This window comes from Anser cygnoides, chromosome 13, assembly GCF_040182565.1.
Source record: "Anser cygnoides isolate HZ-2024a breed goose chromosome 13, Taihu_goose_T2T_genome, whole genome shotgun sequence".
NCBI classification, from domain to species: Eukaryota; Metazoa; Chordata; class Aves; order Anseriformes; family Anatidae; genus Anser; species Anser cygnoides.
The window spans coordinates 14462282-14486175 of NC_089885.1; the positions used below are offsets into that span (position 1 = coordinate 14462282).

A 23894-nucleotide genomic window follows, 5' to 3' on the forward strand; every position below is an offset into this window, starting at 1 on the left:
CATTTGCAAAGGGATGAAAAATACTGCAGGATTAAGAATATTTCACCTTTATAGTAAAACAAGGCTAAAAACTGCAAGCCCTTGCCTCCAATAAAAAACAAAACAAAACAAGACATGCACAGGCTCACCTGCTTAACTCTGTTTAGACAGAACTCCTGTTACTGACGCATGTATTTCTACCTGACCATTTAGATTCTTCCCAAAGATGCGGAGGAACCTGTTAAGCTCACAATTAATACACACCAAGTTCTCCAGAAAGAATATTAAATTATTGATCCTCCAATTCACGTTATTAATACAAAAGACTAGGAATGACTACCAGTTTTGTCCATCTAGCATTTGGCTTCCATTCAGGTGGTTTATTATACGAGCACAATATTACAACAAAATAATGTAAAGGATACAAGCTGACTTACCTCCACTTTAAGAAGCGCACAGCCTTTCAAGAACTCCTGGATATTACTGATGCAATCAGCTTCATTTTTAGGCTCCAGACAATACTAAAGAAACAAAATCCACTGAGATCATTGCATTACCTTCCGTATAGCCTCTAGTCAGAAGGCCTGCATGAATATTGACACGTGTGTTTTATACTGAATTAGGGAAGCTTCTTAAGGGGGCGGATGGGGGTGGCAGGCAAGCTGTCGAACCAGGAAGAAAGAGCCACTGGAGGAAGTGATGCATAAATTGAAATGGTCGGCATCTTGTTTTGAATGTCAGCATATGACAATGCCCTAAATGACAGGGGGAAATTGATGACTTTTCAGAACACACAGTCCCAAACCATCATATATAAGCAAAAGGAGCTAGCAAGTGTTGTTTTTTTTGCACAATAAAGGCTCTTCTTTTACAGGGTAGACTTTTTTTTTTAATTTAACAGCTTCTCTTCTGTGTTGCCATTTCCTATCTCTCATTGGACTCCTTCCCTTTTTTTTTTCTCCTGCAGTTACATAGCACTTTTGGACTGTCTGGATATATGCCTCGTAAAACTGTAATATGAGGTTTTCACATATTTAAATGACTTCAGTACCAATGGATTTGCTGGACTTGGAACAGCTCAAAATTGCATGGATATAAGGTTAATTTATTCCTAATCTTGTTCTCTAGTGTACTTCCTGATTAGCAAAGTATTTTACAGTAAGAGTTCTGAAAGAGTATATTTACACTGTTGTAATTCATGGTATTTAAGTAAATACAAACTGCATACCCTATTCAAAACCAAGATTTTCATTTCTGGTAGGCCCAGTATTTCCTGTCCCTGAATGAACATGCGCTAACTCAGCCAACTGCAACCGTCTGGGGTTGTTTTTCTGGATGTCAGGAGACAAAATCAAAGAAGTAAGGCGAAATCGTATTCTGCTCTCACGTATAACTAGCAACTTGAATGTTAATCATTCATCTGATCGATGAAGAAAAGAAAAAGGTATCCCAAAATGACCGTGCAGTTATTTCAGACTAGCAAAATACATCTTACGAGAATTACCTTTTCTGCAGATCCCGGAAGAAGTCGATTGATGAGTTTACAGAGCACGGTTCCATCTTTCAGAGAAGTTTTCAGGAACTCTTCTGGATCATCTACTATTTTCTTAGGGGAATTCAGAACACCTAGCGAAATAAGCCACGTTACAATTTGCTCTTCTGGATTCATTGCCGAGACTTCTGCCACCAGCACAGTTCTGGGCAGCAGCTTGCGCTAACCCACATCCGTGATTACATCTTCCTGCCTCTTTTGCTGGTTGCAGAGCTCAAACGTGAAACAACTTTTTTTTTCTCCCTCCTTTTTGCTCAGCACCAATGCTCACTAAAGCTAAAGAATCAGAAGTAATGATACTTTAAGGTAAGAAACAGCTTTTTTACAAAATGCTTTCTAGCGTGCTCTGTTAAAGAGAGACAGTGAAAGCAGATCTTCAACTACACGTTTAAATTATTGCAAACAGAAGTATTTAATGTGGAGATTTTTATTCCACACTAAAGATCTTACCTACCGACTTTCTCCTTTTGCCAGACAATTTCATCTTGTAAACCTGGTCTTCACTTGTGGCTATTGCCCAAAGTAGTAAATGTCTTTAATACACTGAGATATTTACAGAGTTAAAATTTAATTTCCCACTAAACATGACTGGGGAGGACGTTACACTAACTTTAAATAACATTTTTAAACTTTTTCTGTAGTAAGCCTTGTTAGTAAAATTGCCATTCTAGTTACCTATTTTCAAGATGTTTTTAAAAAATAAATTATGATCATGCACTTAATGTACAAAAAAATTATTTTTTTCAACTGTTTTATGTAAGAAACACATATAATCCAAAATGGTTCTTTGGATGAAATGTAATCTCTCAAAACAAATATCACAGGTAAGTCTGAAAGTTCACAACTAAGTCACCCAAAGTTGAGTGAAAATTTCCAACTATTTTACTTGTCCTATTAAAATGGCACTTCCTACCAGCTCTTCAAGAGCTACTGTTTAAAGAACAAGTGGTTTCAGTTTTTCACCCTGAACTGGGAGATATTAACCATCCATATTGGCCACATTAACTTAGAAGAGCCCAGTCATTTTGCAATCGCCATTTGTAACTGCTTACACCAGCACAAATAGAAAATAAAGCAATTTTCCCATCAGTTGATGATGCCTAACTAGAATATCATGGATTAAAGCAATGAAACAGGAACAAATTAGCCCAGAGACAATAACTTCTCAATGACGATATTCGAAACCAATTCCTAACCTTGTTATTGTTTTCAAGACACCAGTTCTTCTGAACTGCTTACACAGTAATTTGAGGCATAGAGAGAAATAGAACAGCAACATGAAAAACTACATACAATGAAAACGCATGGCTTTGTCTCTTAATTTTCCAGGTCTTATGCTTGATACTTGGACCTACCTAATTATCACTTTTAATAGCTACCAATAAGAAATCAACATTGCCTTTTTAGGATTATACAGACTTTTGACCTCTAACAGGATGTGGAGATGAGTTCTATGTTGTGTGAAAATATAGCACATAGCAGCAGCCAATGTGAACAGTAAAGCAGGCTGAAGCTAAATCACAAAACACTGCCATCTGGTAATGTGCATCTATAGCTATCCATATGTGTGCAAAATGTTTCAAATTAATTACAAGACCTTTAGTGTGTTTTTGTTGTTGCTGTTGTTTGGTTGGTTTGGTTTACAGTTCTTCTGAGCACTACTCTGTAGAACTGAATACAGCCAATCTCCATGTTCATAGCTTGCTTCTTCTTTTACCATACCTATAGTAGGTAAGACAACTGTCAATGTTCATTTATCCACTGGGGTCAACATATGTGTATAGGAACAACGTATGCATATGGAAGACACCCACTTCAGTGATCTAATTAGAACGTAGCAAGTTTCTGATATAAGGCAAGAGATCATGTGCGTAGCAATTTCAGTAGATGGAGAATTACACACTTGCTTCACAGTCCATGTCACAAACCTGAACACAGAATACTTCACTCTCTCTCTCCTCCAAAGCAAACTTTTTTTTTTTCCCCATAGATAGGCAGTTTTAGAGGTTTATGCCTGTTTTTGTGTGTTGCAGCCAGGTATGTATTGTGCTAATGGTTTCAACTACAATTAAATGAAAATACTTCCTGCATCTTGAATACTTAACAAGAGCCTGAAAGGGTGACCTCTTACATATTCAGAAAACCCCCAAATTTAAAACATTGCAGGTAAGCCACTTCAAAGCCAACTTTTCAGAAAATCGTCAGCATCCAATTAGTAATCTTCCAGTCTGTTCACCTACCCTCACGGTAGAATTAGGTCTGTTGCGGAACCCAGGTTATTAAAGTATACCACCCACCAAGCAAGGAACAATTTCTTGTCTGGTCTTTGGAAAAAGCTTCAACATTGATTACTTACTTAAGAGGAACAAAACAAATGAATTGTCTATCATCTCTTGCAGAGTCAACCTCTACCCCCAAGTTACCAACAAGCTTTTATTTGCAGCCTGATTTACACCAATAATGACTATATTACAGTATTAGATTTTGTTTTGTTTTGTTTTAAAGGAAGGAGGAGGTCTAGATCAAATTAACAAACAGCATATACAATCAGTAACAGGAGCAATTTAAGAACATTGTTCAGACATCAAGAAAACATTCTAGAGTGTTTGTACACAAGTCACTTTTATGTAACTCTCTTTTTTCTGCATAGAAGAAAATACCCAACAATGCTTTACATTTAAGCCATTGATTTTCAATGATGAAGTCTGAAACACAGCACATGAGCTAATGAGAAAACACCAGTGATGTGAATTATGTAACATTTCCAATACATATGAATCTTTTTTCATACAACTCATACACTTGCATTAGCTTTCAGTTATAATCTGGTTTATCCTGAACAGCAGTACTCAGACTATAACCTACTGCTGAAAAAGAAGTCTTCTTACTGTTACAGAGTATGACCATTTATTTTCAAAGTAAGGTACGTTCTCTGAGACCACAGACCACTTCTTAACAGTACACCACCACTACAAAGTACTTGTTGGTAAACATTTCTACTATGCAAGTGTAGCTGAGTAATGTGATTTTCTTAAGAACAAACACATAATGCTTTTATTTAACTGCTTATTAGCCTTGGAAAATATTATTATACCTACGTGCTATATACAGGCAGACTTACTACTAGAGTCTGCAGTCTGTAACTGAAGCTTAGTGATACTCTTATACCAAAAAAAAAAAAGATAGTTTTAAATGCCTAGAAAGGGTATATAAATGCTTTTTCTTTCTTAGCTACTCAATAGTAACAGAACTGTTTAAATGAGAAAAGTTTGTCTACTGTTGAAATACTATAAACTGTATTAGCCACGACTAAGTCAATGTGAAGTTAGTTTTCTGTATGACATACCAATGCCTGAGGATTACTCTTACATACATTGGCACATCAACACATATTTAGGACAAAAATGCATCAAAACCAAGAAAATATTCTGAAGAAAACATCGTTTTATGGAATTCTACACCTGTTAAGAGATGCACTGCTGGGTGGAGTTCTGTGAGAACCTAGTACATGTAAAAACAGATCATTCTCGAGATTTATCACTAACATCATCTCAGTACATGAACACTTTCTTACTCTAATCCAGAAGGCTTGGACAATTATAAAACTGTTAATGTAAGAATACTGTAAAACTTCTGATGGTTTCTTTGTGAGCTAGAATTTGCAGCAATTTAGTCCTTTGCAATTTAGGTGACTACAACTTACTTTCATGTAACTGGCTATTTTTCATCAGAGAGGGAAAACACTGCATGTAAATACCCTGGATTATTTTTCTGCTGCACAATCTACTGATGCATGTACACTGAGACTCCTGGAAGATGTTCGCTGCAAGAGACAATAACTGATTTCCACCTATCTGAACAGTTTTTGTATCCAAGAGATTAGTAGCACTAGGCAATTCCCTGAATGGTAACACAACCCTCTAAAACAAATACTGGTTAACACCATGGTCAAAAGACAAGTTTTATCAGCTGCTTTATGTTATCCTTCGCTTTTCCAAGCATATCCACTGCTGCACTGCCTTCTTCTAGTCTGAAAAAAAGGAAATTCAAGTTAGTATACTCTCAGAAACCAAGAAACACAAAAAAGCCAAATCGAGTTGTTTTTGTATATTCAACAAATACGTTTGGCTTATTTCCAAACTGTCCCAGGATCATAAAATACATCCGAAGCTAACCACAATAATTAAAATGATCTGAAAACTATTTTTATTGATATGGAACAACAGCGTCTCTAGACTGAGTACCAAGTAACGCCTCTGTAACACCCATGCTATATCGTCCTCTCCAAGTCCTGTCTACCAGAAAAACCCACTGGTTTTTGACCACTCAAGAATCTTTTAAGAAACTGGTACACACAAAGGTACAGATTATAAATAATGTGCTATAAATTAAATAAAACGTAGGATAAAAAAGCAATCAGCTTCCTGAACTAGTACAATTAGTATCTTTTAGGAAGTTACTATTACCTTTCCTGCCAGGTAGTCACTTAAATTCTATTAAATGTTAAATTTACTGCTCCCTAGACTAAGATTGTCATAATTCCTGTTAAAAACTTGGAAATGTTTATAAGCTGCAGAGTAGGCTGAGAAAGTGTGTTATTATTTTTGCTATCTTTATTAATTACAACATGGCCCACACTAAGCATTAGTAAGCGACAAAACACATCTAGTAAATTAAGAAAGCCCTTAATTTTTAGAGAGCTTTTTCATTTGCCTAGAGCAGATCGGGGAGGGGGGGAAATCTTCTACTTCCCAACTAATACAGAGAATTGAAGCTGACGTGGCATATATGTATTATGAAGCTGAAAACATTCTGACACAATCTATATGATGATTTGGCAAAACCTTTTAAAGTCACTTAGGATGCTGCACATTAAAGACAGGCTGTCATCTCTGTTATAGAATTCATGACCTGGACCAGCCTCAAACTTTAAGTTTGATAACTGACTCCTAATTTTTTGTAGGTGGGGAAGGGTGGGAAAAGAACTTAATTTATTATGTATTTTCCCATTTTTTGTTCATTGAGATTTTATCAGTAACAGCAAAATATTAAACTGGCCAGGTAACAGCTTTTATTTAACTATGTGCTTCCTCCAACTCGGATTAGAAAATACACTGGATGCTTCTGTATTTTATCTGAAATAAAATCCAGTACTCTGAAATGAAAGAGGAATTTGTCAGGAGCATGTACAAAATATTACTGTAATATTCTGACAAAAACATTGTATATAGAATCTTAGAAAAAAACTGTAAGCAAATTGAGATTATAATACCATATAGTATGCAACAAAACCTATTAGTTCAAGATGGATCTTCCCTAAAATCAGTAATAATGCGTCAAATGAACAACACTATCAAGTACAGCTTTTTCTTCTCACCATTTCAAAGCTGGTTCTCAAAAGCAGTACTTGAAAGTAGCAGCCAAATACGTTCTTATATTTATAGAGTACTTTGAATACTAATAAAAAAATCACATAAAAAATAATTCTGGCAAAACTTCCCTAAATATACGTATTTCTTACATCAGTACTGCCCTTGAAAAAAGGACTTGTACGTATCCTTCACTCTATGCTAGTTTTTAAAAGGCATTACACGCATTTTTTTAAAATTATGTTTGTTTAGTGGACAAGTTTGTCAGGGCGCTATGTTAGCAGGGCAGCCACTACTGCTTTCTTTTTTCCTGGTAAGTATCAGAGAAACAGAACAGTGACACTTTCACATGACGTCTGAACAGTTATTCCAACATCGACTTGTCCCTCCGCTCACAGAGAAAAGTAACTTTAATGTGGTGGGCTTTGAAATCATGAAGTACAACTGACCTAAGAAGTTTAAAGCAATTTTTGACATGAGTGTAAGCCTGCAATTTAATCCAAGGACACTTGCAGAGGTTAACTCCTAGTCAAAGACTACATTTTACTGTAACCATTAAATTCTACATTCTGCATATTTAACAAGACCAATTAAAGGTCTGTACCAACATCTATTATTTGTATTCCTATCTTTTTGGTCTTAATTTAGTGAAGATTGCTAATTAAGTAAACTCCACATCTTTATTTATTATGGACTTGTTATCATATTTTATTATCTGCTGTTCTTAAACTGCTGGTAAGATTGTCATTCCTAACTTGGCAATTAAAAAGCCCAGCAAGACCGCCTCCACCAAAATTTGCTTTCAGCAGATCATAAGGGATTATTTAGCCACCAAGACCATCCACCCAAATCTATAAATACAGAATCACCAGAGATTTTCCATCCAGCTACTTCATTAGTACAATAATTACCTGTTCTATTAGTACAGGCACCACTCATGTCTGCCATCCACAGACGAACCAGCATTACTTCAGTGGCATCTTCTAGAAATTATCACCCTGCAATCAAAGTAAGATATAACAAACTGAGAAGAGTACATTTTATAGTGCAAGTCAACCTACAGTGCTTCCCCCCATTTCAAGTCACAAGCTTGGGTTTGCAGATTAGTCTCTTGCAAGTTTTACTACTTCTCTTCTAAGTGGTGGAAGATTCACTGGCTTGGAATGGACTGGAATGACTTAGTGATAGGTTGCATGGCTTATGGATTCTCATTCCTTTTCAATGGTGCACTGCCATGTTAAATCCATAAGTTGAACGACAAAATTTACTGAGGACTAAACAGTAGCACAATGCTTTTGCTTTGTTTTTAGTTGGAGGTCTTCATGTCTATTACATTCAAGAGCATCTTTTGAACTTCGTGGCTTTACCTGAGTCATAACTTGCCCCAGGTTCTGCCACATGCGCTAGACATCCCTGTAACGTAGTGTCAAACTAAAGAGTCAGGCATCCAACTAAACGTCAAGTTTGCAATGGCTTGCTTCAAACTCCCAATAGCCGAGATGGTATTTGTCAATCTAAACCAATTCCTGATTTCACAAGGCTTTTATTTTTAAAATAATAGTATATGCAGCCTGTTTAAGCATCTTCACTGAAAGATACTGGGCACAAAATATCCCCTCCCAACCCTACTTCACAGTATTTTGTCTATAGCGAGCTGCATTCTCACGTCTTTAGTTTCAAAATCAGTGCCATAAATGCTTTTATCCAAGAAGAAATGTTGAATTTGGAGAACTTCTAATGCATTGAAGTTTTTCGTTTTCTTTTTTTAATCTAGACAGCACTTCCATTGCCATGACGTGCAGCTTGTCTTACTGTACTAGAGGAAGACAACTTGATTCAATTTTGACTTAGACTGAAAAACTAGTTTGCTTTGCTTACCATCTTTGCTGTTTCACAGGCATTTGATGCTTTAAATCAGCTGTGGAATGCTGAAAGTTTCACTTGTTTTTATGAAGCCATAAGCCTTTGAGAAGTGGAGAGAAAGACTTCCTTGCTTATCTTATTTTCTCCTTTGGAATCAAAGATGTTCCTTTAAAAGTGAAACACTACAGAGTTGCAAAAATTTGAAACAGTATGAGTAAGCATCGTTTTGCAGCTTCTTTGATGGAATTGGTCAAACTTTTTATTTTTATTTTTTTTTTTTTTTACTTTTTTTCATACAGTATTCTGTAGCTGACTTACAAGTACATGGTTCATTTGGAGGGGACATCTTTTTAAATTCCCCATGGAACAGTATGAAGGCAAAAAAAATAGTATTATCCACTTGCTTTTTCATTCAGGTTAATTGAATGATATCCTCTATTTTCTTTATACAAGGATCTGAAGGCATTTTGAACTGGGAACACTAACGTCAAATTCTAGACAAAACTGAACTTTGTGTGGAATATCCCCACCACCCTCCACATCACAACCAATACTTTAAGAATGAGATGCTGAATATGTAGAACAATCCAGCTCCATCCTAGATGGTTAGATGTTGTGTGGAAGATCGTAAGAACTGCTTATTCCATTCATGAGGAAAGTCAGATGGGAAGTGTGGCATTTCAGGGAAACTTTACTTTGAAAATTACAACACTAGTACACAGCTCAACTTTTATACATTTAACATCTGCCTTTTGAAAGAAATGTTAACAATTTTGAAATGAAATTAAACATTGGTTTAACTTTTCTTCACAAAAGCATAAAAGTCATGGAGGGGAAAACTTAACAGGCAACAATAAAAAAAGGTAAAAACAACTTTTCCTTTTAGTAGTCCTCTGGTAGTAAAGATAGAACAACTTCCACTTTTGTTTGCGAAATTTATCTTGGTCCAAAAAAATTTAAGAGTGTTTTTAGTATCTGCTTCTGCCTCCACCTCTGTCAGATCTGCTTCCTCCACGGCCACCACCTCTGGGTGCTCCGCGGCTTGAACTACTGTATGAATCACGAGGCGGTGGATAGCCCCTTTCCATGGATGGGGGAAGACCCCTGTCTTGTCTTCCAACACGATCACGGCCACTTGAGTAGACATCACTTCTGCTGCTTGAGTAACTTTCTCGGCTTCCATATCCATCACGTGTGCTGCCGTAATCATCATATCGACTGCTTCCACCATAAGATGGCGGGGGCCCTCGTGCAGGTGGAGCACTACGTGAGTTACCTGCAGGGTCAATGGTCAGGTAATATGGCAACACCATAAGTTATATATAACAATTTCAATCTGAATTTACAGAACTGCTGTATTAAATGTTTACTGTTACTCTTTCGTATGTATCGAGATGCTCTTTATATAATCTGCCATGTTAAGGGTACTTAAAGTGGGAATTGAGTATCAGGCAGTGAGTGGATTTAAAGACTTTGAAGGACTGCAGACGGTGTTTATTCAGGCAGGCTCTTTACTGGGTATTCCAGAACAGCTTGTTACTTTAGAGAAGAAACTCAGACATTTTCCAGAGATAGTTGCAATTCTGAACTGTAGACTTTGCTTCTTTAGTTTATAGCTTATTTAACAAGACGATCAAATGATAACCAACAACTGCACTTTCACTGTAGGGGAAAAAAAAGCGTGCCACTTCCCCCTAAAACATGAGCAACCTAGTAAAAGTCAAATTTTAATGACACCTGTAAAAATTACTACGTGAATCTCAAAATGAATTCTTACCATAACTCTCATATGAATCTCTGTAGGATCCTCCACTTGGATGATCTGAGTAGTCTCTGTCACGTCCACCACCGTATCCGTCACGATCACTGTAAGAGGAAAGACTACTGAGACTTAGTATAAGTCAGCTGGACCACAGCAGAAATAGAAGGACATGGACAAAAATCCAGTAGTAGATACCTATAGCCCCTCGAGGGGTATTCATCACGTGAACTGGAATGACCGTAATCACGATATGCGTAGTCCCGTGGAGGTGGCGCATAGTCCCTTGTATCCCTGGAACTGGGATAATCTCTGCTTGAGTAACTACAAAGAACAAGAATTGTGTTGTTAACTACGTGTCACGCTTTGAAACTATCAGGGATCAAAATCCTTCCTAGAAGAACTTAAAATTAAGCCAAGCTAAATTAGTAAGAAAATTTACCCGTCTTTAGTGCTGTAGCCATCATCTCTTGGAGACATGTAGACATCTCTTCGTGATGGCATCGGTTCTCTGCGTGGAGGACCACCATAACTGTCTCTTCCACGTGACACAGGAGCTTAAGAGAAGCAACCCAAATTTTAGAATTTAACTAGCACTTGAACACACAGAAGACTCCAAGGCAGTATTAGCAAACAGCTTACAGTGATTTAGGAACACCATCTGTAGTTCACCTTGCAGTAATTTACATTTCTGCTTGTATAGTTTTAAAGCAGCACTAACAGGAACGTCTTTAGAATCACACTAAATTGTACAAACAGCTACAAAGTGTTGTAAATAAGAACTGACAGATTAGTAAAGAGAATGCACTAGCCCACAACAGATTTAACTTAAAATCAATGATTTGCATTAGTTTCTGAAGACTAAGGTACTGCAAGCTGGCTGACTAAGCAATAACATAATTTATCAAGTTCTTACCTCTTCCTCCCATACTACTGCTACGCACTGGTCCTGAAGGTGCAGATCTTTTAGGTGGAGGGCCTCCACTTCGTGGAGGTGGACCTCTCTTCATGGGAAGTGGTCCTCGAGAAGACCCTAGAAGGGTAAGCCACACACCTCGTTACTTCTGTGATACTCATCTGTATACCCTTAAAAGCCTGAACTGCAATAACTGCTGTTACCACTACTGCGTCATCAACAGCAAACCTCTAATTTTAGGCACCTAAAAACCCCTCCTCTTGTGTTTTGGCCACTACTAGATACTACTGGCAGAATTGAGAGCATGCCAAATTAACTTTTTCACGGCTTTAATTCCTTTTAAGAATTATCTTACAGAAGTGAACCAAAAGCCACAGGGTGTGATGCAAGGGAGAAAGAAAACTGGTATCTGTCATCAGCCACAGCTTAAATGCTGAACAAGTTATTGTCCTCAAAAGACAAAAAGCCGCCACCTGGGAAGATGTACTAGAGAAGATCCTACATAAAGAGGAAACAGAGGTTCTGTAGGACCTACTACACAGACTCTCCAAGAATGGAGTTTTTACTACTTCCATTTTTCCCCTCATTATACCTCAGGTGCTGCTTTATTTTTAAATGACTATTTTGATACTGAAAAGTCTCTAAACAAAGATATATCTAAGTTAAAGAACATCCAGTATCAAGTAGCATATTACCCCTCCACTTCAGAAAACTTCATCTGAAAACACTGTAACAAGTAATGCTTAACTTCCCTAATTGCCACTGTGACCCAGAAGGATCAGTTATTTAAACACCTACAGTTCACTGAGTTTAGACCACTTTCTACGTAAGAACAGAAGGCAGTTCCCTGTCCCTGGTGGAAGAGAATCACTTTTTCAACTTGAATACCAGAAAACTTCCTTTCTCACGTGCAGGGCAGGAGTTTTGCTTTTCTTTCATAGCCAAAAGTCAGGTGGAGTGTTAGATGTAGAAGGGAATCTTCATATTTGAAAGCCTTTTTCTTAAGGTGTACTTGCCTAATCAAAAATTTGACTCAACTGCCAAGATCATATTTCATCATTTTAATAATGAACAAGGAGTGCACTATTCAGCTCTTTGGCTTTTTCCAGTAGGATTATTGTCATCTTCCAATGGGATTGTCTTGTATGTTGTCCAAGTATATAATGAGATAGGTAAATACATACCCAAGTGACTCCCTCTTGAAGGTGGTCCTCTTGCGCCACTTCCGCCTCTTCCACCTCTAAGGCCCCTGGGAGGACCTCTGCTTCGTGGAGGGGGTGGCGGCCCACGCCTACCACCACTTTCAAAGGAGGGCTTGGTTGCTTGTTCCACTTTAATTGCTTTCCCATCTAATGACTAAAGAAGAAGCTGCTTTACTTATTGCTCAGTCATGTTTGTATTTCTTAAATTAAGCCCCTCTTGCTTCACTATTACAGGGCTTCCATTTTATAAAGTTAGAGCAACTCTAGAACAGATTTCAGTCTTCAGTATTAGTCCCCACGTACTCAGCAGCATGTTGGGCCTATTTCTACAGTACTTCATTCTTGTTGTATTGATGAAAAATACAGAGCAGCATCGAAAAGGACTTTCAGTCAAAACAAAAGTGTCCAATGACTACGGCAGCCCCATGTCATTTATTCTGTAAATGAAATATGATTTATGAGCTCCAATTTACTTCCAATTGCCACGAACTTTTGTACCAAACTGACTGCACCAGTAGTTACAGGATTAAGCTGAAGGTATCTTAGCTTCAGTTGGGGTTTCTGGCAATGGGGAGGCCGTTTAAGTACATTTGCTTGATGTCCTGATTAAACGGTGATCGCTGAAGTATTTAGAAGTAATTTCAGCATCTACAAAGCAGACTGAGTATGGTAATTCACCCCTCTTTTCTACTGTTTCAAGCTGGGTTTTCAAAAAGAGGTGACTGCCACAAATTACTCTTACTTGCTTTTGCAGAGGGGACTTTTCTTTGAAGTGTATGTTTTTTCTGGAGCACAGACCTGCAGTAACAGGAACTCTGCAGCCAGCTTATTGTACCTCAAATATGAGCAGGTAGTAAGACATACCAAGTAACTTAAGTTTATCAAATTTCTGTATTGCCTTTCAGACACCTCACATTTGGTCAACAGAACAGAGTCAAGATCACAAGCTCTACCGAAGTTGGCTTATTGCACATCTGTCCTGGCAAATATGTTTATTTGCCTTTTTGTTAAATATTTGACTCTGCTACAATACCTAATGAATTAGAAAGGAAGTGCTGTTAATTGCACTTCTTTACTGCAATAATGGTCAAAAACTGACTGCTAGTAGTATGTTATTCTTGACTGCTGGTGATTACTTACTGAGGTAAAATAATAATCTTCACTGAAATCTGTCCCTTTCTGAAATCATCCACTCCAGTAGCTCATGTATTCTGCCACCGGAGTTGTACCTACTGTTTGAAAAACATGTGTATATCCAAAGGTCTGACGATCCATTGTGGAAAAAAATATTAGCAAAATCACACTGGTCTCGTCTTTGACTTAATAGAAGTCTTTTAATTATATGAAGTTTCTCAAAAACACGTGGCATGACAAGCTGAAACATTCCAGGAGAAAGCATTAATACCACTAATCCCTGGAACTTAGTTTGTATATCATAATTTTGCCATCACATCTCATATCTCAGTCATCCTTCTCAAAACTGGAAAAAGTAGGCTTGAAGCCTTAAACTTTGCCATCACAACCGCTACTGTCCCATTTCATGAGAAATTCCTCATAGCTTGTTTGAATTTTGGAAACCTAATATCACCACTTTTCATTACCATGGGGTTTTGAGTATCTGGATGCCAAGTCCGTTTTTTTTTTGATTTGCTTTTCTAAATATAGGGAGCAGAGTTTTCCCAATGACTTCTACTATTTCCTTATGTCTTGAACCTATGCATCCTACCCAGGCAAAACATTTCTTTTTCAAAATGCTTTCCAGCAGTCCTGAAGTCCAAAAAGATTTTTTAAACCAGAAGGTATCTGTCAAAGTTTGTCCTATTTTAAAGCAGAGGGAACATTTTCATGTTATCAGTTTTCAGGTCAAGTAGAGAAAGTTCTCATCTTACTGAAGAGATAAAACTCAGACAAGCCATCTCAGAATAAGGAATTGTTTTTCCAATGGGCCCAAAGCAAAAAAAAAAAGCTGTCAAAATGAACTTATTAGTTGGTGTTTATAATCTTGACTCAGAGTGTTACAGCAGCATTTGTAGTATGATCCGGGCACCACTGAGTGGCATCACCTTGGTGCTAGAATGTAGGGAAGTCTACTGAACAGTCATCTAAGGCTAGTAGTAGATTTGCAATCATAATTAAAACTCTCATATGTGGAATGAACAACCTGTACCATTTTGCATTGTGCCAGGGAACCTCAAGCAAACAGAATTAGAGAACTGTCCTGCAAATTGCTCCCTTTCCAACAGGAGTTAAATGTAGTGTATTTGGAAGGTTTCAATGGCCATAATTTAAGAGCTCCAAAGAAACCTGCATGAAACAGCAGCCTAACATCACATAGGGCTTCCCTCTCAAGTGGAAGATTTTACTATTGATGCTGCAGCGACTCCACCATTTCTGCATGTTCCTTGACATCACATCATGAAGGCTTCCTTCCACCAAATACATTCAAGAACTGAAGGTAGTTTCCTATCAGGCCGAGCTTCTGCATATTGTATCAATTCTTCACCAGAAGAATGGGAAATAGGTTTCTGATGATTAGAGGAAGACAATCTTCTCTAGTGCTGAGTACAATTTAGACTGTCATTTGGATTGTAGTATTTGCTTCCAACATCTCAACACACTCCAGCTGGCTTGGCAGGTCTTCAAATGGAATTTTATCTCTGGCTTGTCCCGGATGTTTCTCTAAGGTCATATTCTCTTTAATTATAGATTTTTTTTCCCCTCAGGACTTAAAACCAGAAGATCACAACAGCCTACTTCATAGAATGTTCAATACATACTTGGAGTATTCACACTTGTATTTAGATAAGCAGGTCCATTTCATGACATCAGGATGTTGACTTTACTACCATGCAATTAAGGTTTTTCCTGAAGAATTCGCTATAAGATACTTCTAACATTTTTACTGTGCTACTCAGGCTAAGATTGATCCAATTCTGCAGAGAAGGTTTAAATTGAAAAAATCGCCCTTCCCCCAAAACTATTATCTCCTGACCTTCTTCAGGACTAAAATTTTCAACAAGCATGCTGAGACTAGTTTATGCCTGTTCCATTTTAAAGTGAGCTATTTAACCCTTTTCTTCCCTACCCCCCTCCCTAACACAGCAACTGCAGATACACTCTTGCAGAAATCATTGAAGTCAGCCTCTTCTACTGGCTGCAAATTTGATTTTTCTTGGAATGACAGAATGAGCTACACACAGGCCACACAGAACCTTCTTCCCTGGCTAGACTGTAACTTACTCCTTACAGACTGCTTGAACTATTGTCTGCACAGTACTTCTGCTGCTGCGTCTTTTGAAGTGCCTGGAATTTTCATGAGTACTCCAAACCATCGCTTCCAAACGTGAAGAGAAGCTTCTATTTCAGACAGATTAGAATGATCTCTTCCCACAGCATGCCTCAAGCATCACAGCTCTTCAGATCTAGAGTACAGAGTCTTTTTGAAGTACAAGCATCACTTATTGTCCAGAAGGCTTTCTTAAGATGAGGACAAGAGGCTACCTCCCAATCATCTTCCACATCTTCCATAACCATGGTTAAACCATGCTAGACCACTACAGAATTGGAATGATATATAGCAACACCTACAAGGTTTATGGTAAACAGTCATTCTTGGCCAAATCCTGAGTGAGGAAATTCTTTTCATACTTCAGTGTTCAGATTTCAAAGCAGATGGAGGCATGTTTAGTTTTCCAGCTCTGAAGACAGAATCCATTAGAATGATGACCCACAAGGCAGTACTTTCTAGCAGTTCTTGAGTGATGCATATGGTGCAGTCCAACACAGACATCTCAGACAAGCATTAAATCTCATTTAGCTACTTTACTGAGCATTATTTTCATGAATGTTTCCAATGTGATCAAAAAGACAGTACTAAAGATCTAGACCAGTTGGCGATTTATTTTCAGAGGCATTAAATGAAAATGGTGCACTCCGCAAACAGTTCCTAGGATTAGTGACTAAACTCCTTTCAGTCTGACAGTTAGTTGCTGGTGCTTCAAGTTACCGTATGCGAGGGTTCAGTGGAATGATTAATTCAGAGGAAATCAGGGTTTCAGAACTGCAGGTAAACAGGTCTTCAGAACTGCAGCAAACTACACAATGGGAGGTACATTCAGTAACAGGTACACCTTTAAGGATGTTTAGACCAGCAATAGAAAGGACATTATCTGACTTGTCACTCTCCACCTTGAGAAAAATGACTAACTTGAGTAAGACAAAGCAAGTCTCTGAAGAAAGCAACACTAACCATCATGAGACTGTCCTCAAGCACACAGGAACTAAGAAGCACACACAGCAGACAGCCCACTATAACACAAACCAAGGAATAACTACATTTTACTATATGCGTTCTCTGTGAACACTAGAAAAAGATTTTTTTTTATTGCCAGAAGTGCAAATATTTATATGCATTACCTATGGACTGCAATAACGGACATTTTTCTTTTAATTCAGTATCTTGCACCAACAGCTATCAAAAACCCAAGTGTTATTCAATCATTTTAAGTAGAAGCTTTTTTAACCTTACACGAAAGCACCACCAGAAGCACTGCTTACAGAAAGGCTGATTCAGCATGACCTTAACACCTGACCTGTTCAGATTATGCATTAAAGACCAGAGATTGAAATTCAAGTTAACTGAGATGACAGCTTGCACTGTCTAAAAAGACAGCATCTCTTTGAAGATAGGCTGCTGTTGACCATTAAGTTACAGCATCTAGCTTTTCAAACACATCCTGGAACAGACACAGATCACAATAGCTTGTTGAAGGAATTTACGCTACCCTGATGCTAATCTCATAAGTCTTTGCTCCAAATTTTCAGGTTTGATTGTCTTTTAAAAACATTAAATACATATTAGTTATTTAGTATTTTCTCTAGTTAGTCATGTAGTTCCACTGTAGGGTGTAAATAAGCAATTCAATTGCTAGTTAACTACAAAGCTATTTCACAGTAACTGGAAAGATGCTCCACATACATGCCAAGCGGGTTGACGATGCAACTCACATACGTAAGGACACCTACAAATTAAGGGTGCATCAATGCACCACAGAGTAGGGAAGTCATGTTAAACCCATGTTAAGGGGAACATTCATAGTTTTCAGGTAAGTCACTTCCCCAAGTTGTAGTTTCTACAGCACTACATTCAAATACAGTTTAAAAAAGCATCATAGAACAGAAAACAGTGAAGAGCAGTCTACTAGAAAACCATCCATCACCAATTGAAAGAGTATGACTGACTGATGGCCAGGCTTCACTTTCTACTGTCATATCCAGGATTACCAGGAAGTAATATGTTTTGACATATTTAAAGCTATGACTTGTCTCCAGGATCTTCTAGTCCATTGTCTTTCCCAGTCTTATTATTAGTTAGTTTACTCCATAGATCTGTATTTCTGGTTAGTAGCAACAGCAAAGTGTAATTGATCTTAATTCCTACCTTTCCATTCATGTCTCTGGCAGCATCTTTTGCATCTGCTGGACTCTCAAACGTTACAAATGCAAACCCTCTGGACTTGTTGGTTTCACGATCTTTCATCAAGAGGACTGCGGAAATAAAGCTATGTTATTCTTCTTCCATAATTAGGTTACAACACAGCCTTTATTTAAGCTTTAAGCTCAGAACTTCTTAGAGGACACGAAGGTATCATCATTTCAGATGATCAACACCAAAGAGTCATCACAGCCAAGTTTTTTTTTTAATCTTAAAGTAACAAGAGTTTTTTATTGTTTTTACCTTCCACAATGCGTCCATATTTGCCAAATACAGCCTCAAGGGCTTTTTCATTTGTCTCTGTGTTCAGGCCCCCAATGAACAGTTTTCCAGGACGATCTGCTTCAACCATTTTGATGCCACGAATGACCTATTAAAAGCATATAGGTGTCATTAACAAAACATTAAACTAAAAGAGACTTCCAGACAACCTCATGGAATATTCAACTTTCCTCATACATTCAAGGAAATTTTCCTTGAATAGGATGTCAACTAAGAGATTTGATGTATAACGGACAAAAAAAAAAGTAATAGGCTAAGGCAAATAACTATTTCAAATAGAGTAAGTCAACTTTGAGAAGTAAAGCAAAGCACTGATGAAAACAGTTTTCACATCAAATAATACTGGGGAACATGGAAAAGCAGTTTTTTTGCCCTTGATAATAATCCTAGCAGTTGCTCTTAAGCCCTACCACAAGTTTTCCAATAAATATACTTAGTATGTCACGATAAAACCAAAGTACTTAATTTAAAGCCAGGTGGGCCAATACTCCGAATTAAGCACAATCTTTTAAGTTATTTTAAGAACATCGAGGCTACGCCAGAGTCCCGGCCTACAGAAGGCATCAGCCTGAACGGCTACCACTCCATCACCGCAACCCTACGCAAGGAGGCCGCGGCTAAGGGGAGTGGGAAGAGACCAGAACAAAGACAAAGCACAGCCTCAGAACGCCTGGCGCAGCGCCTGGCGCCTGTGGCCGAGCGTTACCCGCACGCCTGCGGGCCGCTGGCGGGAAAGCCCGCAGCGGGGCGCACCAAGGGCCTGCGCCGCTCCCAGCGCACACGGGGCGCGGAGACAAAGCAGCCCCCCGAGGCGGGGGCTGCCGGGGGCCGGAGGGGCCGGGCCGGGCCCCCTCAGCCCCGCGGGCGGCCGCAAAAGCCGCGGGGGCCGCCCCCTCCTTGTCCCGCGGAGCCGCGCGGCGGGGCTGTGAAAAGGAGGAGGAGGAGGAGGACAAGGAGGGGGGCGGCAGACCCTCGGCGCTCTCCACACACCTCCACAAAATGGCGGCCACCTCCGGCGGGGACTCCTCTCCCTACCAGCGCCAGACGACCGCCTGGGCGCTGACCCGAGCGCGCAGCCCGACCGCATCCCCATCCCTCCGCACGCCCCTCCTGTGTCCTCCCCGGGGACGCGGCGAGCCCGCGGCGGGACCCCGCGCGGAACCCCCGCACCTAAAATGGCGGCCGCAGCGCGCCTCGCACGCTTGGGACCCCCCCCCCCCCCCGCGGCCCGCCGCGGCCGCGCTGCTCCCTCGGCGCCGCGCGGGGCGGGCAGGCGGCCAGGCCCGGCTCCGCCGCGCCTCGGGCCCGCAGCGGCGGCCGCGCGGAGCCCGGCTGCCTCACCTACGCACCGCGCTTGCTACCGCGCCGCCGCCCTCCGCGGCCGGCCCCCAGGCGGCGGCGGCACCCCGCTTCCCCGGTGCCCAGAGCCCCCGGAGCCGCCCGCCGGCACTCACCCCCTCGATCCCGCCGTGCCGCAACTGCGCAATGAGAGCGAACAAAGGCGCTGCAGGCCTTTATAGCGCTGACGTCACCGGCCGGCCGGGGCCCCGGATGCACGCGGCGCCGCGGGGGGGGGGGGGGGGGTCTCCCCGGGGTCTCCCTGGGGCCCCTCGGAGCCCCGCGAGCACCGGGAGCACCGCGGCCGGGCCCTGCGCCGCCCCGGGGTGCGGTAGGAGCGGGGCTTTCTAGGCCCGGCTGGAGCCACGTTCTGCAGCCGCGCCGCGCTTCTGCCTTTGTCTGCGGGCTCCTGAGCTCGGGAGGCGCGGCCGCTCCTCGCCTTGCGCTGGGACGGGCCACCCGGAGCGGTCGCTTCGCTGCTTTGGAAACAACTCGCAGTAGGGTCAAACTCCGTGGAAGTGTCTGTGTGGGAGTTTAACACTTAGAGCTTTCTCAATGCACTGTTAGTTAATATATGTGTATGTCACATGGCAGGCTTATGTCAATACCCCTTCCTCAGAGACCTGTGGTAAACTGAAACAAGCCTGGTTTAAAATGAAATCTGTTGTTCATAACACGGAGTTTTCCACTCTTTCAACTAACTCCACTTTTAATTATACCTGAAGTTTAATTGTGGCTATTTTGCCGAGTAAATTTGATAGCTGAAAAGTCAGAAAGAAGTCTGTGCATACAGAAATTTGCTAGGTTTCCATAATTTGAATTTGTGTTTCATCTAAACTGTCAACGAGGCCTATTTTCTTAGAGTCACCCCAGTGTAAATATCATTCAGTCTTTTAATTTAAAAGCAAAAATGGATTTTTCTGTTAGCTTTTAAAAAATAAGAGACAAAACCAAAAGGGAAGTTGCCTGATTATTTATTCTGTGAGGTTTTAAACTGGATAGCTATTTTGTAAGTCCTTTCTCAATTTGTTATCTTTTACAAAAATTCAAAAGGCTAGCTGGTTGCCAGGATTAGTAATGTCATCCATACTCTTTGAAGGTCCCTTTAATTGATTTCTGCAAGATGCAAAAACTAGGGAATTGTAGATTCCTTGAATGTTTTAGGGTGTTCATATAGTTCCTAACTCATCCTTGTACATTAAGGGAATGGTGACAAGATGTATCGCAGTAAATTAATACACCTGGTTCCTATGCTGATATCCTACTAGTTAAAAACCAGGGAACTCAGAACCCCACGTGAAGCTCCCTCATCTCAGGTTTGAGTAATAAATAGGATGCCGGCAGCCAGTCCCTGTGCGTTCCTAGGGATGGGTTTGCTGTACTGAGGGATGTTAGCTGGATGTTAGCTGTGAGGAGCCAGTTTGCAGAGCCGCTCCATGTTCTGGTACTGCATCTGCATCAGTGGCATCAGGTCACCAATGGCTTTTCCTAGAGCTTCTCAAAGTAATCGGAAGTGGTGGTGTAGTTTTCCAGGCCGTGTTGTCCTGTGGCAGACATAGGAGACAAAGAATATGGGTCCAGCTGCACATTCTCATCCATTTTCTTAGCACTTGCCCAAGCCCTCTGTGTCTTGTATTCACCAATGTGGCATTCTTCAGACTGTCCTTCCTCAGAGGTGCCACAGAGTCCACAGACTCTATTCATTCTGCCCAGTGCAGTTACAGTCACGTGGCTACATAATTGTCACATCCTGATAAGAGAACACCAGACCCTATTCTTATCTTCAATTTTTCAGTCCCTTCTGTTCAGTTACTGACATTCAACTGCCCTATGTGTTAGTGAGAACAGAAGGCAACATTGCTTCAGACTACCTCATAGATCTGCTGAGAATACAAAAGAAGGTAGCTCTCAAACACTCTGGACTGCAGTATGTACTTAAAAGATAACTTTTCAGCATAGATGGTAAAAGTTTCTGGATGATATTACTGTCCGTTGGAAAAGGGAAAGATGACCTGTAATTCATGCAGAAGGGCAGCACTTCGGATCCCCTTTTAGATCCTGCATTTTTTCATCAAACATATTGGCCTTTCACCAAGTTCATCATACTTTGGGCTTAATCTAGATAAAAGGATCAGGAGAGCTGGGGGATGAGGACTACTGAATACAAAAATAATCCGATCACATAAGACTTGTTTTGGGGTTTTTGTTTGTTTATTTGGCTTCATTTTTAGAAAACCAGGCTAACGAGCATAGATAATCACAGAAACAGATCTGCACGTATAACACCTAATCAAATAAGCCTGAAACAAAATATAGAGAACAAACTGTGTTATCTTCCAAATGTCTGAGCAGAGGAAGATTAAAAGTATGTCAGAAAATGTAATCAGAATGAATAAAAAAGGAATATAATTCCCTCCAGATATATAGTCAAAAACTAATAACTGAAAAGATCAGGTTAATACTTCCATGACAAAGAACAATTTTCTGGGCAGCTGTCACTTGCTAGGTATTTGTAGAAGATCAGTATTTTTGCTCTGTGAAATTCAGGATCGAGTGGATCAAAGCAGCACAAACCAGTTGTTTCTGGGATTAACTTTGTCAACTTTCTCTAAACCGCAACTCCATTATGTGTTTCTCCCAAATAACCTATTTGGGATCTAGTTATGCTCCCTTTCAGATTAGCAATACAAGGTGGATCACAATTCCCTGATCTATAATTGGAGCTTCCTGAAATGACAACTCAGTTTCCCCAGATTCAACAGAAAAGACACGTGAGATAAGCAATTATTACCCTTCCTTTATTCTTTCTCCTTTTGGTAAAGGCAACACACCACTGATTTACGAGTTGGATAAAATTGTTGTACATAGTTTTGCATGGGAAATGCAAATAGATAGATTGGAAACCAGAGTGGCAACAGTTTGCCCCAACAGGAATTACAGAAAGGAAGATGGAGACATTCCCTACCCTGTATCAACAGCCATACTTTTAGCTTAATGTCTCAGCAGTGAGTTTACGTCTTGCCATAGTGGCATGGAGCTTGGATTGCAGCCAGTGCTTTCACATGCCCTGCTTCTCAGACAGGCTTTGCAGCTGCCCCCGAGCACTGCTCCTGCCGTTGCTACCTGAACAGGCGATCCTGGAGCCTGACACCATGTTCGTGGCACCGCTGTAGCTGCATTGTAGCGGGAAGGAGCCAGGCAACGCCAAGAGCTGGTGTGCATCCCACTGTTACTGGCTGTAAGCATCACAAGCTGATGAACCGGATATCCAGACAAACAAACAACAAAAATAAAACACACCAAACCAAAAAACAACCAACAAACAACATCCCCCTGCTCCCCCTACAAACCCCACCACATTGAATTCTTGAAAGTGATGGTTGCAACCACAGGTTGCAATATCTGGGATTTCCACCCCTAATTTCTGAGCTGGTAAAGAGCTAATTTAAGTTTTTCTCTGCTATGCAGGGGGCTAGAACCTGGAAAGAGGTTCTGGTACTAATCACCCAGAGGAGGCTTTAGGAAAAAGAGCACCTTTCTATTTATCGTGAAACTGGAAATAAATAGGGAGCACTGCAGAGTTCAGCTGCGTGGAACCCAGTGCCAGCAGAGGGGTAAGAGCCACGCTCTTAGAGCGAGAACTGAAGTGAACGTGGAAGGCGAGGAAGAAGAGAAATCGCTTCCCCCGAAAACGCCCCAGAGTAACGCCAACCTCCGTGAGGAGCGGAGCGGCCGCGCCTCGCAGCGCCCTACCTCAAGATGGCGCCCAGCCCCTCACCCGGCACCGCGCAGGCGCCGCGGCCCCAACGCCGTTGTGACGCCGCCGCTGCTGGCCTCTGCCTGGGCTGGGGCTGCCTCCGCAAGGCGCTGCCGGGGGGGGGCGGGAGTCGGGGCTGCCGCTTCGGCTCATGCTGCCTTCGCCCCCTGAGGCTGGAAGATGAGGCTGCTGGCGGCCGGCGTCTTGCTGCTGGCCCATCTCTGCACCGCCTTCTACCTGCCCGGCCTGGCTCCCGTCAGCTTCTGCGACGACGACAAGGAGAGCGAGGGCTGCAAGGTGAGATCCATCGCGGGGGGCCCGCCGGGGCTCCCCCCTGGATGCGGAGGCACCGAGCGGGCTTGACGGGGTTCCTGCGACCGGGA

The 23894-nt window shown here is 40.9% G+C and overlaps 3 protein-coding genes and 1 non-coding gene across 10 annotated transcripts in view; 1 reads left to right on the forward strand and 3 right to left on the reverse strand.

The window, feature by feature from the left end:
- The window catches only part of ARHGEF6 (Rac/Cdc42 guanine nucleotide exchange factor 6), a 40954-nt gene extending 37188 nt beyond the window's left edge, over positions 1-3766 (reverse strand). For 4 of the 5 annotated variants that reach the window (XM_067005219.1, XM_067005218.1, XM_048078266.2 and 1 more), the window contains exons 1-2: positions 1484-3766; positions 417-500 (exon numbers count right to left, since the gene is read on the reverse strand). In XM_067005219.1, coding sequence (XP_066861320.1) covers positions 417-500; positions 1484-1648 — 249 coding nt within the window. In that variant the 5' untranslated portion in view covers positions 1649-3766. Of the gene's footprint in view, positions 1-416 lie in introns of all 5 variants that reach the window. The other variant, XM_048078240.2, reaches the window with a different exon arrangement.
- Positions 3767-3950: 184 nt separating this feature from the next.
- RBMX (RNA binding motif protein X-linked) lies at positions 3951-18543 on the reverse strand. 3 transcript variants are annotated; one of them, XR_010834860.1, is made up of 9 exons: positions 18378-18543; positions 18081-18187; positions 12623-12794; positions 11439-11555; positions 10965-11079; positions 10721-10846; positions 10541-10629; positions 7812-7898; positions 3951-5561 (listed from the first exon to the last, which is right to left on the reverse strand). XR_010834860.1 is itself a non-coding variant. In XM_067005225.1 (8 exons), the coding sequence occupies exons 1-8, from the start codon at positions 18484-18486 to the stop codon at positions 9732-9734; spliced, it is 1143 nt and encodes a 380-aa protein (XP_066861326.1). In that variant the 5' UTR covers positions 18487-18541; the 3' UTR covers positions 9435-9731. The 3 variants fall into 3 exon arrangements, 2 of the variants coding, with proteins under 2 accessions (XP_066861326.1, XP_066861325.1); XM_067005225.1 differs by lacking the exons at positions 3951-5561; positions 7812-7898 and adding an exon at positions 9435-10039 and having other exon boundaries at positions 18378-18541; XM_067005224.1 differs by lacking the exons at positions 3951-5561; positions 7812-7898 and adding an exon at positions 9435-10039 and having other exon boundaries at positions 10541-10644; positions 18378-18538.
- LOC125184975 (small nucleolar RNA SNORD61) lies at positions 18256-18327 on the reverse strand. Its single transcript, XR_007169705.1, has one exon. It is a non-coding gene; the product is annotated as a small nucleolar RNA SNORD61 (small nucleolar RNA).
- Positions 18544-23552: 5009 nt separating the features above from the next.
- Positions 23553-23894, forward strand: part of LOC106037374 (transmembrane 9 superfamily member 2-like) — a 32034-nt gene continuing 31692 nt past the window's right edge. Inside the window, exon 1 of the mRNA XM_013183246.3 lies at positions 23553-23808. Coding sequence (XP_013038700.2) covers positions 23692-23808 — 117 coding nt within the window. The 5' untranslated portion in view covers positions 23553-23691. The remainder of the gene's footprint in view (positions 23809-23894) is intronic.

Excerpts from the sequence above, each read along its gene's own strand:
- RBMX (XM_067005224.1), bottom strand. The coding sequence starts at position 18,486 with ATGGTTGAAGCAGATCGTCCTGGAAAACTGTTCATTGGGGGCCTGAAC. Across the intron at positions 12,795-18,080 it reads CCAGAGACATGAATGGAAAG|TCATTAGATGGGAAAGCAAT; the intron begins GTAGGAATTAAG and ends CTTCTTCTTTAG. Across the intron at positions 11,556-12,622 it reads TTCAAGAGGGAGTCACTTGG|GGTCTTCTCGAGGACCACTT; the intron begins GTATGTATTTAC and ends TTACCCTTCTAG.